Genomic DNA, 18,504 nt, shown 5'->3' on the forward strand with positions numbered 1-18,504 from the left:
GACGGCGCGGGAGGCGGGGCGGCGGGGCCGGGGCGGGCAGGGTTGGTTGGTTGCGCGGCGCGGCGGCGGGTCGGGCGCTGTGAGGGGAGGCAGGAAAATGGCGCTGACGCAGGGGACGAAGCGCAAAGTCTGTTACTACTACGATGGTGAGGGGCTGCGGGAGCCCGGCGGGCCGCGGGGGAGCCGTCCCGGGGTGGGGGGGAGTGCGGGGCTGAGGGGGCACCGGGGACGGAGGAGGCGGGGTTGAGGGGATGGGCTGAGGGGAGATTGGGGGGGGAAATGGAGATTACGGGGGGTGAGGGGTCACTGAAGGGGTAATGGGGGTCACTGGGGGAGGATAAGGATGGGATGAGAGGTTGGGAATGGGGGATCATTGGAGGACATGGAATTGAGGGGGTTAAAGGTCGTGGGGGCACTGATGGGCAGGGGCAGGCAGGACATGGGGGTCAAGGGTTGTGTGGGGTTTGGATGGGGCTGAGGGGCACAGGAGGTACGTGGGGGGCATGGCAGGGACGTGGGGGGCACTGGGGAGGAGAATGGGAAGATCGGGGGGGTGGAATTGTGGAGATCTCAGAATCTGGGAGGTGGGAAAGGCTGGGGAGGGTCCGGGATGCTGAGAGGAGAAAGATTTTGGGGCAGTGCTGGGGCAGAGTCACTCCCGGGACAGCGGTTTGGGATCAGGAGGGAACAGAAAGGCTCCGAGAGCCGGGGTGCCTGTCCGGGAGCATCCTTCACTTCTGCCTCTGGAGTGTGGAGTGTGGAGTGGCTCCGTTCGGTTCTGCCTCTGGGGCTGCTCCTCTGTGCAGCTGGGAAGGGACAGATCCCAAATCCCAAATCCCTCACTGGGTGGCCTTTGGGAAGGGACAGATCCCAAATCCCAAATCCCTCACTGGGTGTCCTTTGGGAAGGGACAGATCCCAAATCCCAAATCCCAAATCCCTCACTGGGTGTCCTGTGGGAAGGGACAGATCCCAAATCCCAAATCCCTCACTGGGTGTCCTGTGGGAAGGGACAGATCCCAAATCCCAAATCCCTCACTGGGTGTCCTGTGGGAAGGGACAGATCCCAAATCCCTCTCTGGGTGTCTGTGGGGGAGAAATCCCACTCCTGCCCTCTCCCTTTCCCTTTAAAGGGCTGACTTGGTGCCCTGGCTCGTTTTTTACAAGCTCTGTGCTCACCTTGTGTCAGAGGTGTTGTGCAATTCTCTGCTCCATCCCAGTTTTTAGCCTGAAATCCAATAAAAAAACTTGTTCTTGCTACTTTTTTCCCCCTCTCAAAGGATGTTCCCAGTGCTGGAGGCTCTCCCAAATCCAACGCTGAAGGGTTTTTTTATTCCCTCTAAAAATGTGAAGTTTTTTTTCTCCTCAAATGTGAGGTTTTCAGCCCTGCTGGGTTATAATTTCTAAAGGCACTCAATTGTATCTGAAATATGAAATGAGCAGTTGTTTTGTTTGAAACGCTGCTGCCCTGCAGCTCTTTTTGCTGCCCAGGAATTTCACAAAATTCGGGTTCCATACTCTGGGGTGAGGTTTTAGTGCCTTTTTTTTATTAAAAAAAAATTATTTTCACTGTTCATTTTTGAGCAGCTCTCCAACATCCACAGCTGAAAGATAAAAAGCTGCTTTCAGTGAGAGGAAATAAATAATTTGTTCATTCCAACCTTTTATTTCCCACGCTGGGAGGTCGAAACAGCCCGACCTGATGTGGGAATTCCCTGAATTTCTTGGGATGAAGGAACTGGGGAGTCCTTTCTGCAACCCCTTGAGGGACTGGGGAAAGGTTTGGATGGAATTTCTCCCTTCAGAGCTGCCCCGTGGAGGGATTTGTTTAACCCCAGCAGAGGCTGTGCTAAGTTCACACTCCTTAATCTGCTCTGACGTCCAGGAGCAGCTGAGCTCATCCCTGGGATCCACAGGGCTTGGGATGTGCTCAGCGCAGGGAACAGGAGCTCAGGGTTGGCCCAGGACAGCTCATGGGGATTTTTAAAAAAAAAGCTTCACGGAGTTCTGTGCTTGTATTTTCAAGGCACAGCCTCAAATATCTCATCCAAGTCCCCCCAAATCTTGATTTAGACACAATAAAAACTCTCAGGATGGTTACCCCAGGAAAACAGCCATGTGGATTTCTAAAATTTCAGGAAATGGAATTCTTTTCAGTGAAAAAAAAAAAAGTATTGAACTGAAAAGAATTCTATTTACCAAAAGAACATTCCCCCAGAGCTCCACAGCCAGGTAAATTCCAGCAGCAGCCTTGCCTGGATGTGGGATTTGCACCTCTGGCATCTCCTTTTCCTGCCTGAAAATACATCCGTGTGCTCATGGAGGAAAAAAAAAAAACCAAACCTGCTTCTGCTGGAGGTGGAGAGTGCTGATGAAATATGAATTGTCCCCTCTGAGTCACTGGCCAGACTGGATTGGAGCTCCTGCTTCCCAGAAGGATTCAGAAGTTGTTCAAGCCCAGCAAGAACTTGGTCTGGTTTCCCAGGAAAATGAGGCTCGGGAGAGGTTCCAGCTCCCTGCAGCCAGATCAGGGCAGCAGGCAGGAATCTGAGAGTGAAATCCCAGTAGATTTCAGGGAAATGAGTCCCCCTGGGAAAGGAGGTGGAGTGAAAACCCCAGCTGGCAGGGAGGTGTGAGGAGGAAATGAAAATAATTCCTGAGGGGTGGCTGGAAAGGGCTGGGGATCCTCAGGAGGGTTTCAGGGAGTGAGAAGGGGTGAGGACAGGTGTGGAGCTGTGAGAGCGGAGCTGGCTGGTGTTTGCTGGGGTCACAGGTCCCCGTGGGCAAACAGGGAAGTGAGGCAGAGGCTGTTCCTGGCCTGAGTCACTGTCTGAGCCGGGATTAGCTCCTGTGGGCCTGAGGACGCTGCTCCCAGCACTCCCTGGGACCTGGGGGACATTGCTGCCGCCCCCTGAGCTCCCCTGGGCCAGAACGTCCTGGGGGTGCTTCCTCTGCACTGACTGAACCGTGGGGTGGTGTGGGCTGGGAGATGATCCTGCACCAGGGATCCGATTCCAACCTCTTGTGCCCCAATCCCTGCCCCAGTGATCCAATCCCATCCCACTGACCCCATCCCAGCCCCACTGACCCGATCCCAGCCCACTGACCCAATCCCATCCCAAGGATCCAATCCCAGCCCCTTCCCAAGGGCAGGGATATTCCACTGGTGCCATTCCAAATTCCCTTTGTGCCTCAGCTCCCAAAGTTCTGTGTCCTCTGAGTCCCTGGATCTCCCAGTGCCAGGAGAAGGTGCTGGCATTTTTCCCCCACCCCCTGCTGGAAAACTCCATCCCAGGGGAGCTGATGGAGCTGGGCTGGGGTTCCCTGTGCAGGGATTGATGGGAAACTCCTTTCCTGCCTCCAGGGGATGTTGGGAATTATTATTATGGCCAAGGACACCCCATGAAACCCCACAGGATCCGCATGACCCACAACCTGCTGCTCAACTACGGGCTCTACAGGAAGATGGAGATCTATGTAAGTGTGTGTAAGCTCATTAATGAATGTTAATTGATGTTTCAGGCTGTAATTGTGGAGCTTTTCTCCAGGAGGAAAGGCATAAACCCCAATCAGTTGTGTAGGTGTAATTCTGGTTTCTTCTCAGTGTTGAAATGACGGGTTCTGTGCTCCAGAGAGGCTTTGGAGACTGGAAAACTGGTTTTTATCCTCGAAATTAAATTTATTTCCATGTCTGCACATGTAACACTCACCAGCAGCCTTTCAAATCCGGTTTTTTATATTTAACACCGCTGCTTTGATCCTTCTCACAGCTGCTGGGGGGTGAAACCTGGGGCTGGGGCTGGGAATTGGGGAACCCCAGAGCAATCCCTGCTGTGCTGTGTCCTTGCAGCGTCCCCACAAGGCCAACGCAGAGGAGATGACCAAGTACCACAGCGATGATTACATCAAATTCCTCAGGTCCATCCGCCCTGACAACATGTCTGAGTACAGCAAGCAGATGCAAAGATGTGAGTGAAAAATCTGGGAGTCTCCAGGAGTTTATCCCAAACTCCTCTCAGCTGGTATTCTCCTGACTTGGCTTTTGACCCCAGCCCAGCTCCTGGAGTTGATCCCAAACTTCTCTCAATTTATTTATTTTGATTTATTATATCTATATTTATATTTTTTATAATTATATTATTATAATTATCTATTAAATTATATTCGTTTTTCTTGTATCTATTTATTTTATTTATTAGATCTATATTTTATCAAACTGTTTTATCAAAGTCATTCTCCTGACTTGGCTTTTGATCCCAGCCCAGCTCGAGGAGTTGATCCCAAACTTCTCTCAATTTATTTATCTGTATTTTGATTTATTATATCTATATTTTTTATAATTCTAGTCTTATAATTCTATATTTAATTGTATTTATTTTTAATATATCTATTTATTTATCATATTTATATTTTATCAAACTATTTTATCAAAGTCATTCTCCTGACTTGGCTTTTGAGGTTTTTTTTTTAATAAAGTGTTTTAAAAACAGATCCCTCTCTCAGGCTAAAGGAGCTGAGGGAAATCCTTTTGGCCTGGTTATATTTTAGGGATTTTTTTTTTTTGATTGTCTAAATTCCCTGTAAAATCATCGATACCCGATGAAATATATAAAACCATAAAATCAATTAACCTGTAAAATCATCAATACCCAATGAAATAGATAAAATTATAAAATTAATTAACCTATAAGATCATCAATACTTGATGAAATACATAGAATTATAAAATCAACCTATAAAATCATCAATACCTGATGATTTTATAATTTAATTGTGAGCTGATGTCTTGTCCCAACCTCTCCAATCCATGGAAAGGCTCTTGAATGGTGCAAAAAAACCTGGATTTGGTGTCTCAGCCACTCTGAGCTGATTTTTTTTTGGCAAAGTAGATTTCTAACAAGTCCAGACAAGCAGTGGCAAGAGCTGAAGCTTCATTTAAACAACATTTTCCTCTTGGAAACCCCTTGGGAGCTGAAGGGGACAGATTTTCTGCACAAGGTTTCATGATTAATACACACTGAAAGCCTCCCCCCAGCCCATGATATCCTTTAACCCACCAAATGACATCCAGCAAAAGTGCATTTTGTACCCAAAGTGACCTGTTTACCCCTGCAGCAGCCACAGCTCATGAGCACTCTGCTCTCTCTGGTGCTCAGTGTTTTTTATGCCTGAAAAAGCCAAAAAAAAAAAAAAAAAAAGAAAGAAAATTCAACATGCAAAGGACAGAGCTTTTCTTCCACCAAACCTGCTGGAAAGGCAATGAGCAATCTCTAATTCCATTTTTTGCAGAGTAAATCAAAGGGCCTGAAGTTTAATTTCTTGTAATGAGCAACTGTTTGTTTTTTTTTAATAGTGGAATTAATGATGGTAACAATTTATTCCAGTTGTGTTGAGAACCCCCAACTCTGTGTGATTTGAAGCTCAAGGCTTGTGCAAAGTGCCAGCCCCATGTTTCCATTTTATCATTTGATCACAGCGTTTTGTTGAACACTTTTGGCCCCTTTCCAGATCCAGATGGTGGTGTAAGGTTTGGAGGTTTTATTTCTGCTTTTATTTTAATGGCCCTTTTCCATTTCTCTTCCAGTTAATGTTGGGGAGGACTGCCCTGTGTTTGATGGGCTCTTTGAGTTCTGTCAGCTCTCTGCTGGAGGCTCTGTGGGTAAGGTCACAAACCCTGTGTGGTTTTTTATTGTGTTCTTTGAATCTATTGCTGATTTCCTAATTAAATCCAGATTTTTTTTAATCTTTGGATTTCTCCTGTTGAATCCCTTTCCATTTGTTGATCACTAATTTGGGTTACCTCAGTGAAGGTGTGAATGGCTCTGGAACATCACCAGTGACTGAGTTAAAACAAAACCACAACAGCCTGGTTAAAATTAAAAAAAAAAAAATAAAATCAACCTGAGCTTTACATTCAGATAAAATTTGTGAAAGTCTCACTCTGGGTGGGCACAAAATTAGAAGAAGGAAAAACCAGGCGTGACTTAACTGCTGCTTTTAAAAAGCCACCAACTCTGGACACGAGGCAAAGCAGAAACTGAAAGGGTTTTGAGGGCTGGAACATTGAAATTGTTTTTCATTTTCTCACAATTCACAGGAAGGCAACAGCCTGAGAGCTTTGTGGCTGCTGCCACAATGACACCTCCAGCGTGTATTTCCTGTGCCAGCAGCGCCCCAGCTCTGAGTGCAGCTGGTTTTCGAGCAGCTCTGTGCTCTCTCTGCTCCCAGGGCTGCAGAATTCCACAGGATTTATAATTTATTGGGATCCTGGGAGAGTCCAGAACGGGCAGAAAGTTGGTGGAAGGGGCTGAGGGAGGAGAGCTCCCTTTGCCTGGATGCATTTTCACTCCACGACCCCAATATATCTCAAATAAAACCTCGATTTGATGTTCAGGGCTCCGAGAAATGCAGATTTTCCCCAGTGTGAGCCCAGCTGGGTGCTGAGGACTCCTTTGTGAGGATTTGAGGCAAAAATGGGGAGGGATGAGAAGCAATTCCCGTTTTCCTTGGTGGGGACACCCAGAACCAAACCCTTGAGCTGGAGCTTTGTGGGACCCCCCCAAAAACCCCAGGGAGGGGCTGGAGCTTCACCTCAGGCTCTGTCTGAGGGGTTTTCACTGCTGATTTCACCCTCCGTGCTCTGCTCCCCCAGCCAGTGCAGTGAAGCTGAACAAGCAGCAGACAGACATTGCAGTGAACTGGGCAGGAGGGCTCCACCACGCCAAGAAATCCGAAGCTTCTGGGTTCTGCTACGTCAACGACATCGTGCTGGCCATCCTGGAGCTGCTCAAGTATGGGCTGCACCCCTGGCCTCTGCTCCTCTCTGCTGCTTCCCAGGGGTTTGGTTTGGTTTTATTTTATTTTATTTTATTTTATTTTATTTTATTTTATTTTATTTTATTTTATTTTATTTTATTTTATTTTATTTTATTTTATTTTATTCCCTATTTTTGGGGGATATTTTATTTAATTTTATTCCCTATTTTTTGGGATATTTTATTTTATTTTGTTTATTTCATTCCCTCTTTTTTAGGGATATTTTATTTTATTTTATTCCCTATTTTTGGGGGGATATTTCATTTTATTTTATTTATTTTATTCCCTCTTTTTTGGGGATATTTTATTTTATTCCCTATTTTTTTAGGATATTTCATTTTATTTTATTTTAATTTCATTTCTTTTAGTGTTTTAGTTTATATTTTATTTTATATTATATTGCATTATTTTATTTTAAAAATTATTTTCTATTTTATTTTACATTATGTTACATTACGTTATTTTATTTTAATTTAATTTTTTTTTTTTTAAATTATTTTATTTTATTTTATTCTCTGATTTTCTGGGCTCTCTCCCAACACGGATTTGTCCAGCAGGAGGCAGAGGATTTTTGGAGCTTTTTGGATTTTACTTTTTTATATTTTTGCTGCTGCTCTTTGTCCCTCCCCTCTGGCTGTGACAGCTCCTGGCTCCGGGCAAACCTCCCTGGGGGAGGCTTGGCCATAAAAACCTGCCTAGAAATGTGCCTAAAAATCCACTTTATTGCCCAAATCTGACCAAACTGAGCTGAACCTGAAACAATCTCAGCAGCACAAGTCTCTTTATTTTCTGGCCCTTCCCCTGTAACTCCTGGCCTGATCCCCACGCTCTCCTCCCAGTTTTACCTGCTCTGGGGGCAGCTTTTCCTCGGAATAAATGCAATATTCTGATTTTTCCCAGGTACCACCAGCGGGTGCTGTACATTGACATCGACATCCACCACGGGGATGGGGTGGAAGAAGCTTTTTACACCACAGACAGAGTCATGACCGTGTCCTTCCACAAATACGGAGAATATTTCCCAGGAACTGGGGACCTGAGGGTGAGAGCTACAAAATTCCCAGGAAACTGGGTTTTATTTCCAGCTTCCCTGGCTGACCCTGCTCAGTGTGACACACGGATGTGCATGGGAAGCTCCCTGGTCATTTATTAACCCCCAATCTTTGCTCTCAGTGTCTCTGGTGGGGTTGTGCTCACACAAAAAAAATGACATTTTGGTCACCTTGTAGACCCGGCTTGGTGACACCAACTCTGGGTGAAGGTTTCTCAGGGAGGGGATTTTTATTGGCATTTCCTGCAGTCACTCAGTTCTGGGTCACTCCTTGTGACATTGCCAGAACTTCTGTTCTCTGGGGTGAAAGGTTCTTTACTTATTTTTATGGGATTTTTTACAGGTTTTTTTGATTTAAATCCTCTCATCTTTCACTCGGGATTTGTCTTTTTTTCAGCCCTGCCAAGAGCTTGGCGCTACACCTTAAATGAAACAACAATTTTTAATAAACCACTTGGGTGTGAGAGCGATAAAAGAAGGGTTTAATTTATATTATTTCAGAGTAGAATGTTTTTTTATTTTTGAGTGACTAACTAGATTCAATGACTGGTCTGGCCAGCTCACATCGCCGCTGTGCATCTCCGCAGTAAATCGTTAATAATTAACGATATTTATATCGTTAAATATTTGCTCTGACTTGGATTACACTGGAAGCCAAGCTGCCTTTCCCAGTTTGGGAGCAGAATTTGGATCTCTGCTGAGCCCTGGGCTGCTCTCTCCCCCCACAGGACATCGGGGCAGGCAAAGGGAAATATTACGCCGTCAATTACCCGCTGCGGGACGGCATCGACGACGAGTCCTACGAGGCCATTTTCAAGCCTGTAAGTGAAGCCTCCCCTGCTGAGGGGTCCTCTGTGGGTCCCACTTTGTCCTCGAGGATGTTGTTTGAGGGGTTTTATTGAGGTTTTTTTCAGTGCCAGCACTCACCAAGGGCTCTGTTCCCCCCCGAACAATCGGGGTCTGTGCGGGAGCTGCTGGGTGTGAGAGCCCCAGTGTTGGCAGGGCAGCTGTGGGAGCCCCAGGGGTGGCTTCACGTGCCTGGCTGTCCCTGTGCTGCTGTGACAGTGGCCTGTGGGCAGGGGGTGACAGGGCCTTTTGTTGTTTAGGTGATCTCCAAGGTGATGGAGACGTTCCAGCCTAGCGCCGTTGTCCTGCAGTGTGGCTCCGATTCCCTGTCCGGGGACAGGCTGGGCTGCTTCAACCTCACCATCAAAGGTAGGAGCTGCACTGCCACAGGCACATTCCATGGAAAACTTGGGATTTATGCCACGTGTGTGACTCTTTTTTTTTGGCCCTGCAGGCCACGCCAAGTGCGTGGAGTTTGTGAAGAGCTTTAACCTGCCCATGCTGATGCTGGGAGGAGGGGGGTACACGATCCGGAACGTGGCCCGCTGCTGGACCTACGAGACTGCTGTGGCCTTGGACACGGAGATTCCCAATGGTAATCCCCCCCTGGAGCCCTGAGACAGCACCTGGCATCAGTGATCTCCCCCTGGGAGCTCAGGGAATTGCTGCTGCTGGGCTTCTCTTACCTCTGCGTGATCCCTTTTGGATGCGCCGAGTGCTGCAGCCGCTCCTGCTGATGGTTCGGTGTTAATTACCGTTAATTATCCCCCCCCCAGAACTTCCATACAACGATTACTTTGAGTACTTTGGGCCAGACTTCAAGCTCCACATCAGCCCCTCCAACATGACCAACCAGAACACCAACGAATACCTGGAGAAGATCAAGTGAGTGTTGGGGCAGTGACCCATCCAGGGGGGCCTGGTGGCCTTGGGTGGCCCCTGGTGACAAAGTGTCCTTCCCTGGCTGGCTCTAGGCAGCGACTCTTTGAGAACCTGAGGATGCTCCCTCACGCTCCTGGGGTCCAGATGCAGCCAATCCCTGAGGATGCCGTGCAGGAGGACAGTGGGGATGAGGAGGAGGACGATCCTGAAAAACGCATTTCCAGTAGGTGCTGGGGATTGAATTGTGCTGGGAATTGTGCTGGGGAAAGGTCAGAGCTTTGCCATGAGCTCTTCATGAGGAGGATGGAGGGTTTAGATGCAATTCTGACTCCAGGGTTTAGGTTTGTGGGGACATCCAAAGTCAAACGCTTGGGTTGGAACTTTGTGGAGCCCCCAGGAACCCCGGGGAGGGGCTGGAGCTTCACCTCAGGCCCTGTCCCAGGGTTTTCTCTCTGATTTGATTCCATTCCCACCTCCCTGCTGGATTTTTGCAGGACAAAGCCCTGCAGGATCCCTCCTGCCAGGTGATTTCCATCATGGGGAAAAAACTTTTGCTTTTAAAGGGAGAATTCCAACAGCTGCCGAGTGCTGGGACAGAAGCCTGGGTGTGATCCCAGCACTGGAAAACGGAGTTTTCTATCCAGCTTGGCCCTTGGGATCTGGCAGACAGATTTGGCAGTGGGAGGCTGGTTCTAAACCTGCAGTCAGGTCTAGACATCCCACTGTGCCTAATCCAAGCTGTCCGTGTGATGATCTTGGAGCAGTTGGGAAGGGATGAGTTTAAAGATACGTCAGGTGCCAAAACAAAAGTGTTTTTATCATCACCTAATCCTGCTTTATGTGAGCTCCACTCAGAGATTTAATGCTGGGAGCCTCCTGAGTTGGGAAATCTGCTCAGCCAAGCTCTGTCCTGTCCCTTCCCAGTCCGAAATTCCAACAAGAGGATCTCCTGTGACGAGGAATTCTCCGACTCCGAGGACGAGGGCGAGGGCGGGCGCAAAAACGTCGCCAACTTCAAGAAAGCCAAACGTGTGAAAGCAGAGGAGGAGAAGGAGGAAGAGGAGAAGAAAGGTGAGCAGCAAGGCTGGAACTCCCTGGAATCCTGCCTGGAATTCTCCTTTCCTCCTGCATTGCTCTGTGCCTTTCGTTTTATTTTATTTATTTTTTTTTTTCTCCCAGATGAGAAGGAAGAGGAAAAAGCGAAAGAGGAAAAAGCAGCAGCAGCAGCAACAACAGCAGCAGCAGCAGCAGAACAACCCAAAGGGTGAGCCTGGCTCCTTCCTGTGCCCAGGGGGGGTTGGGAGGCTTGAGGGTGACAATTTTGGTGGCACTTTTGGGTGGCTTTCTCACAGGTTCCTCTTTGGAAGAAGCTCACAGGTGTTGTGAGGGCTGAAAAAACCAAACCACTGCTCTTTCCTTCAGCAATACATTAAATTTTAGCTGCAAAGGAACCAGATAAGCAACACTTCTAAGCCTTGCTGTTACATCCCAACCCAAATCCTTGATTTAAGCCAAATCCTTTCTTTTTTTTGCTCCCCCAGGGTGAAGGAAGAGACAAAATCCACCTGAGTGGCTGCAGCTGGCCTGGTGTTGTCGTAGGTTTAGCTCCTGGGTTGCCTCCTCCCCACAGGATTTCTATTTTATATATGTTTTTTTGGTTTTTTTTCTGTATATATTTCTATATAATTGTATAAATGACTGGAGAACTGTAAATTATTCCTGGCTGCGCTCCACTAGGAGCAGGCAGGGGAGGATTCTGCTGAGCAGCCCAGGTTTGGTGACCCGGGGCAATTTCACCCTTTGCCTTCCACTGCCCCTCCTCGGTGTGGCTCTAAAAACAAAACACACACGAAAAATCACTTCCTCCCCTCGGCTCTCTCCTCTGAAATAACCTTGGAAAAGAATAATTTAAGTAGAAGTAGTGTCTGCATTTCAGGTTAGGTGGAAAGATGGCCATCAATTCTTGGTTTCCCTCGATTTTTTTTTGATTTTTTTATTTTTTTGGTGTTCTTTTTAAACGGGAGAATTCCCAAGTGAAGCCTGGGACAGACCTTTGTGGTCTGCAGCTGGATTCCACCACGACAAAAACAAGAAAACAACAAAAACCTGCGAGCTGCTGCCACTTCTCAGGGTCAAAATCGTGCAGTTCTTGAACAGAGTTGGCTCCTCCCTGCAGCAAACTTGGGGAAAGAGATGAAGCAGCTGAAAAAAAAAAAAAACAAAAAACCCCAAAAAATCCTTTTTTAAATTATTTTTTTTTTAAAGTGAATCAGCCCCAGAGCCCAGATCTGGAAAAAATGTAAAATTCAAACCACCCTTAGGGGAGGTGGTTCAGTTTTCCAGGATCTCCTGGCTCCAGGGAGTGTGGCAGCACTTGCTGCACCTCCAGGGAGGGAAGGGCTTGGATTTTTTAACCTGGTTTTTTAACGCCCCTCTCGGGGTGGGGAGGGAATTCCTCCCCTTTGGCTTCACTTTTCTGCTGAACCAAACCCCCTCAAAGCCAGCCCAGAGCCCGGCTGACACCTTTTCTCCATGTGTGTCCCAAAAAACCACCAAATTTTCCCCGATTTTGAAGCCAAGTTTTCCAGTTTCCCTCCCGAGGCCGGTAAATCCCGACCTTTTTTATCCCGAGGGAACAGCAGGTGGGGCTCTGAGCGTTTCTCCAGCTCCTCTCCCTCCTCCCACACATCCTCACCCCCCAGATCTCTTGTCATGACCTTTTTTTTTTTTTGCCTCTCCTTTTGTACAGCTGAGCTCTTTTATTTTTTTGGAGAGGGAAAAAAAAAAACCACCCAAAACTTTTTTTTTTTGAGGATGGGAAAAATTCGAATTTTTTTAAATTTTATTTTTTTTTTCAGGCATTTCCCACTGGCTGCTCTCCTTTCTCAGGGGGATCTTCCTCTGGAAATTCCAGAGGCTCTTTCAGCCTCCCACGGGAGCACTGCTGAGGGTTTTCAACTCCAATAATGCTGCTAAAACTTTTCACACAGGTTCTTTTTCAAAGGGTTTATTTTTTTAACTCCTTGTTTTTTCCTTCCCCACCCTTTAATTTTTTTCTCCCCTCACCGTGGAGTTTTTTTTTTTTAGTCTCTTTTGGGGTCTGAGTGAGGTTTTCACTCTGATTTTCAGTGTTTTTATGTGAAGCAAGAAGAGAGATCAGTGTAACTTTGTGTCTCTGGGGGACGGTGGGAGGGATTGGGGAGGGGAAAATCTATTGTGGTTTTTTAAAGATGCGTTTATTTTGAATTTTCAGAACCTTTGTAATAAAACCGCTCCATTTCTATGGTTGGTGTGAGCTTGCCTTGGTTTTTTGGTTTTTTGTTTGTTTTTTTTTTCTCAATTAATTCATTGTCTGAGCTGGTCTTGGATCTAATGGAGATCCCAACCAAAAAAAAAAAAAAATAGAGGTGGAATTAGGATTTGGGAAGAAAAATAAGGCATCAATTCCCTTCTTCTTTCCGGAATGTTGATTTAATTCCATCCACCAAAACATTTCACTGATTTATTTATCCTACACCCCCAAACCTGCTTCAATCTCTTTTGTCAATGGTTATTTCCTTTGTAAATTATTTGGGTTTTGTTGGGTTTTTTTTTTATTTTTATTTTTGCCCAAGTGGTTTTGGTTTTTGTTTTTACAAAACAACTTTGAGGTTCTCCCCCTGGAAAAAAAAAAACAAAACAAAACAAACAAACTCAAAATGTGATGGGTTTGGGGTTTTTTTTTGCTCACCTTGGGGTGGTTTTATTCCCAAATTCCAGCTGGATTCTCATCCCTGATCCTGACTGCTTTTGTGGCTGGAGTGGAGCAGTTGGAGAATAATGAAGGGATGGACTGAATTCATCTTTGGGGCTGAACTGGTTTCATCCACAATCCAAGAGGATGAAAATTCCTGAATTTTAATTAGGAGCAGCTCCATTGTGGAGCCGAGTGCCGCTCACACCTGAAAATGGCCACACAAAACCCCAAACCTGCTCCTTTTGGTGCCAAAAAAAAAAAAAAGCAGCTTTGTGGGACTTGGAGCAGCCCCGGGGGAAGCTCCATCCTCCCTCCCGCCGTGAAATCCTCCCCTTTTTGGAACAAAACCCCTGGAATTTGAATGGAATCACCACTGAATTCCCCCTTTTCCCCGAGCCCTTCCCTTTTTCCAGGAGTCCTAAAATGGCTGCCAGGCTGCGGCTCCGCCGGATGCTCCCAAATCCCACTTTTCCTTCAAAACTGGGGGGAAAAAACCCCCATTTATTCCACCCCTGTGCTCAAAGGAATGAATCCCTTTGGGAATCAGATCCCTGGTCTTGTTTTCCTCGCAGAAATCCTGGAATTTTTGGGGTATTCCCACCTACCTCAAGGATGCTCCTCGCCCGGGTGGCGCCTTGTTGGGGCAAACAATGGTTTGGGGGTTGGTTTGGTTTTCTATTTTTTAAATTTTATTTTAATTTCTTTTAAATTTTAATTTCTTCTCCAGCTAAAAACAGCAAGAGCAGGTGCTGGGCTGGGAGAATTGGGAGCACAAGGCCATGAAATGGAGGATTCCAGGGATTTCTTTGGGGTAAACCATCCCGGTGACAGGAGCGGCTTTTCCAGGGATCTGCTCCTTCCTGGGGGGAAAAAAACCAAAAAAATCCATCCCGGAGCCCGGTGCAGGTGACAGGAGCAGGGATAGAGGCTCCATTGTCGCCTCCTTTTTTTTTCCCCCCCCCACCTCTTTGTTCAGGAAATCTTCTCTCCCAGCCCTCGCCTTTTGTGCTCCTTTCAGCCCGCAGGAACTAATCCCTCTCTAAAAAAAAAAAAAACCCAACCCAACAACAACAACAACAAAAAAAATCCCCCCCGATTTAAATTCAAAGCTTCAAACGGGGGAGGGGGGGGGGGGGGAGGAATTTAGTAAAATCCCGAGGGTTTTTCCAAAGGGGGGAAAAAAAACCCCCACGAAATTGGGAAGAAAACAAGTCTGGAGCAGGCGGCTGAGCAGCGATGGGGGCCGGGGTGGGAAAGTCCTTTGTGGCCGGGGCTCCGCATCTGCCGCCGGTCAATTAACGGCGGCCGCTGATTAAAGGCAGCAGCTGGTGGGGCTGAATCGGCGGCTGCCCGTCTCCCTTCGCTGCCAGTCGGGGCAAGGAGGACTCGAGCTCTCCCAATAAAGAGGGGGGGTCACCATTTATTCCCTTCAAAACGTGACAGCTTTTTGTTCTGTTTGTTGTTGTTTTTGTTTGGGGTTTTTTTTTTCTCTTTTCTATTTTTTTTTTACAAGTTAGAAAATTGCAAATCAAGCGGTTTTTGTTGTTGTTTTTTTTTTTTTTTTTTTGGCCATTAAAAAATTATTTACAGAGAGAGAGAAAAAAAAAAAAGAAAGAAAGAAACAAGGTTGGCTTCACATTATACAGCTGGCAGGGCCCCCTCTCTCCACCCCACACCCTGAAAAGTTATCCCTTAAAGCAGAATTAAACACAGCGGACTTACAAGCTTTATGGTTTTAAGCCAATAGAAGACATTATTTAAAAAAAAAACAAACAAAAAAACCCAAAAAAAACCCTAACCAGATTAGCTTTTTAAACCATCGATTTCTATATAAAAAGCACGAAAACACTCGAAATGAAAAGTCAGAACCGGGAATGTAAACTGAGAAATAAAGATATAAAAAAAAAAAAAACTAAAAAAAAAAAGAAAAAAATATCAAAGATTCCATTGAACAGTCAGTGGGAGCGGGAGGAGAGGGGACAGTCCGGAGGTTGGAGAGATCCAGAGCAGGATTTGGGATCCGGGTTCTTACAAACTGTAAACTCCAGTGGTGTCCGGGCCAAAATCTTCCTCCCCAGTTTTTTTGTTTTTTTTTTTCTTTGTCGTTATTTTTTCCCAAAGAATTCAGCTCCAACTACTCCAAGTGGTGGCGGCGGTGATGAGAATCCAAACCAGCTTCTTTTTGTTGGTTTTTTGTTTTGTTTGTTTTTTTTTTTTTTTTTTCTTTTCTACCAGGAACGAGGAGTGGGGAGAAGAGAGAGAGAGGAAAAAAGAAAAAATACCTGCGGGGGAGGGAGGAGGGATGTGCGGGGAGTGCTGTCAGTCCTAGGGGGGCCGGGGCGAGTGTGGGCGAGTCCGTGGCCATCCGGGCTGGGCAGGGAGGGAACGAGGGCGGCGTGAAAGTCCCCGGTGAGGAGAGGACCATGCCCCGAGCGCTTTTGTTTTGTTTTGTTGTTTTTTGTTTGTTTTTTTACTCTTCTTTCTGCTCCGTTGTGGGCTCCGACCCCGCGCTTTTCGAGGGCTCCTCGGGTTTGGCTGTGTCTCCGTGGCTCTCCCCTCCCTGCTGTTGCTTCTCCTCCTCCTCCTCCTCCTCCCGCTTCCCCGCGGCTTCTCCTCCATCCTTGGGCTCAGCCCCTTGGCCGCCCTCGCCGGGGCCGCCCTGCTGCTCCTCCTCCTCCTCCTCGGGGGGGGCCGAAGGCTGCAGCCCCCCCGGCGGGCTCTGCTCGCCCCTGCCCTGCTCCTCGGTGGGCGAGGAGCCGGAGGAGTCCCCGGCTTCCTTCTTGTTCTTGCGGAAGGAGATGCCGCTCAGCTTGAAGGATTTCTTGAACGAGAACTTCTTCTTCTTCTTGGGGGCGTCCTTCGGGGGGGCAGCGGCTCCTTCGGGTTTGGGGTCGCCGCCGTCGGTGGGGGCGGCCGGGGCGGGCTCGATGGTGTCCGCGCCGCCCGCCTCGCCCTCGCTCTCCTCCTTGGGGGGTTCCGCCGAGCCGTTCCCGTTCTGGGGGGTCACCTCGACCCCCGCTTTGGGCGTCATGTCCCCGTTGTAGATCACATGGCCGTTCTCCTGCGGGGGGACAGCGCGTCAGGCGGCGCCGGGAGCCCCGCGCCCCCCTCCCCAAAAGAAGAAACCCTCCGAACGGGGGGCACCGAGCACCGGGGTGGGGAAAGGGGAGCGGGGATGGGGGGCACCGCGGCGGGGGGGTGGCAGCCGGTGGGAACGGGGAGCAGCGGGCACTGAGCGCGGCTTCCCCCGAGGGAAAGGGGGCACCGGGGCGGTACCGAGGCACGAAAAGGGGATGCAGCGCGGCGGGGTGGGGGTCTCACGGGGGGGATACGCTCGGTGCGAGGGGGGGGGGGGGCCCAGCTGGCCACCACCGGGCGGCGCCCGCGCTCCACTCCCGGTACCGGGGCGCGGCGGCGGACGGGACCCGCCCGGTGCCGGGGGAAAGCCCGAGGCGCGGCGCGGGCGGGGCCGCATCTCCCGGTACCGACGGGGCAGGAGAATCCCCCCGGGGCAGGAACGCTCCCCCGGGGCTCCACCACCGCGCCCTCCCCGCCTCGCCTTTGTTCGCGCCGCCGCCCGCCCCGGCGGGGCGCACGGTGCCCCCCGGTTCCCCCCGGTTCCCCCCGGTACCCACCTGCCCGTTGGCCTTGGCGGTGTCGGGCTCTCCGCCCGCCGCCTTGGAGCCCTGGCTGCCCATGGTGCGGCACTTGGGGAGGTGCCGGCCCCGCCGCGGCGGCTGCGCTGGGCGGGAGTGGGGCGAGCCCCCCGCCGGCCGCTGATAAGGCGAGGGGCGGGGGCGGGACGGTGCCGAGCCCGCCCCGGGGGCGGGGGGAGCGCGGTGGAGCCACCGCCCCGCCGGTACCGGGGGGTTCTGGCGGCCGCCGGGCCCCCTCCCCGCCTGGGCGCCCGCCAAGGGTCGGGGCAGCCGAGGTGGGGTCGGGTGGGGGGAGACGGTGGGGGGACCCCCTTGCCTGGGTGGGGGGCACCCCCTTCTCTGGGTGGGGTCTCACGGCAGCTCCATCTACCTGGGGTGCTGCTCACCCATCCCTGACAGTTTTGGGGCGTCCCTGTCCCCAACCCCATCACCCCGGGGTGCTGCTCACCCATCCCTGACAGTTTTGGGGCGTCCCTGCCCCCAACCCCATCACCCCGGGGTGCTGCTCACCCATCCCTGACAGTTTTGGGGCGTCCCTGCCCCCAACCCCATCACCCCGGGGTGCTGCTCACCCATCCCTGACAGTTTTGGGGCGTCCCTGTCCCCAACCCCATCACCCCGGGGTGCTGCTCACCCATCCCTGACACCCTCAGGGTGCTGCTGCCCCCCAGCCCCAGCACCCCTGGGTGCCCCTGTCCCTGTCACCAACACCCCTGCAGTGCCGGTGCCCCCAGCCCTGTCACTCTTGGGGGGCTGCTCACCCCACCCCTGTCACCCCTGCCAGGGTCCCCTGGTGTCACTCGGGCCTTTCCTGTCCCCCCCAGGGCTGTCCTGGTGCAGGTGGCCTCAGTCCTGTCACCCCAGGGTGTCTCATCCCGGGGTTTTGCTCGTTCCAGGGTCCTGCTCATCCCAGCCCCATCATTCCTGGGGTGTCCTGCTGTGGGGACAGGACAGGCTCTGTCACACGTGTCACAGCCCGGCTCCCTGGCACACGCTCAGGGTGGTTTTTCCCCTCTGGGTGCTCCTCCTCTCTGATTTCCCAGAAAAGGAGAACTGAGGAGAAAGGAAAATGGGACTAAACTGATGGATTGCTGCTGCTGGCGAGGGGCCTGGAGCACTCCTGCCAGGGATTCCAGGGATCCAGGGATTCCAGGGATCCAGGGATCCCAGGGATCCAGGGATTCCAGGGCTCCAGGGATCCAGCAGTGCCAGTGGGGATTCACCCCCTGCACTGAGGGCTCCTAAAATCCCTTCTGCCCCAGCCCACCACCAACATTCCTCCAGGACAACTCCCAGCACCATCTCCCGAGCTCTGGACTTTTCCCAGGCATCCTGCTCCCACCAGAGCTGCTCCAGAGCCGCCGCGGGGCACAGAACCCGCCGTCCCCAGCACGAGCCGTGCACGGAGCCCAGCAGCCTCCAAGGCCAGCCTCGGAGGGGAAAACAATGTCCCGCTGTGTGAGCTGCACCAACAAGGTCATGTTTTGTCTCCGGCCTCCCTCTCCCTCCCCCCCGGCA

The 18,504-nt window shown here is 50.1% G+C and overlaps 2 protein-coding genes across 2 annotated transcripts; one reads left to right on the top strand and one right to left on the bottom strand.

Annotated features, from left to right (window-relative positions):
• Nucleotides 1–28: 28 nt before the first annotated feature.
• On the top strand, nt 29–12,966 carry HDAC1 (histone deacetylase 1). Its single transcript, XM_066204320.1, has 14 exons — nt 29–146; nt 3,364–3,476; nt 3,850–3,967; nt 5,584–5,658; nt 6,652–6,790; nt 7,716–7,857; nt 8,595–8,687; nt 8,973–9,081; nt 9,167–9,307; nt 9,489–9,597; nt 9,687–9,817; nt 10,519–10,665; nt 10,774–10,858; nt 11,136–12,966. The coding sequence occupies exons 1-14, from the start codon at nt 98–100 to the stop codon at nt 11,161–11,163; spliced, it is 1,479 nt and encodes a 492-aa protein (XP_066060417.1). The 5' UTR covers nt 29–97; the 3' UTR covers nt 11,164–12,966.
• Nucleotides 12,967–14,795: 1,829 nt separating this feature from the next.
• MARCKSL1 (MARCKS like 1) lies at nt 14,796–17,098 on the bottom strand. Its single transcript, XM_066204322.1, has 2 exons — nt 16,966–17,098; nt 14,796–16,391 (listed from the first exon to the last, which is right to left on the bottom strand). Exons 1-2 carry the CDS (start codon nt 17,026–17,028, stop codon nt 15,801–15,803), a joined length of 654 nt encoding a protein of 217 aa, XP_066060419.1. The 5' UTR covers nt 17,029–17,098; the 3' UTR covers nt 14,796–15,800.
• Between the last annotated feature and the right edge of the window lie 1,406 nt (nt 17,099–18,504).

The sequence above is a fragment of the Chamaea fasciata genome, unplaced genomic scaffold (genome assembly GCF_029207755.1).
Source record: "Chamaea fasciata isolate MVZ Bird 193981 ecotype frontalis unplaced genomic scaffold, bChaFas1.0.hap1 SCAF_26, whole genome shotgun sequence".
Taxonomy (NCBI): Eukaryota; Metazoa; Chordata; class Aves; order Passeriformes; family Sylviidae; genus Chamaea; species Chamaea fasciata.

Excerpts from the sequence above, each read along its gene's own strand:
- HDAC1 (XM_066204320.1), top strand. The coding sequence starts at position 98 with ATGGCGCTGACGCAGGGGACGAAGCGCAAAGTCTGTTACTACTACGAT. Across the intron at positions 7,858-8,594 it reads CAGGAACTGGGGACCTGAGG|GACATCGGGGCAGGCAAAGG; the intron begins GTGAGAGCTACA and ends CTCCCCCCACAG. Across the intron at positions 10,859-11,135 it reads GCAGCAGAACAACCCAAAGG|GGTGAAGGAAGAGACAAAAT; the intron begins GTGAGCCTGGCT and ends TTGCTCCCCCAG.
- MARCKSL1 (XM_066204322.1), bottom strand. The coding sequence starts at position 17,028 with ATGGGCAGCCAGGGCTCCAAGGCGGCGGGCGGAGAGCCCGACACCGCC. Across the intron at positions 16,392-16,965 it reads CCGCCAAGGCCAACGGGCAG|GAGAACGGCCATGTGATCTA; the intron begins GTGGGTACCGGG and ends GTCCCCCCGCAG.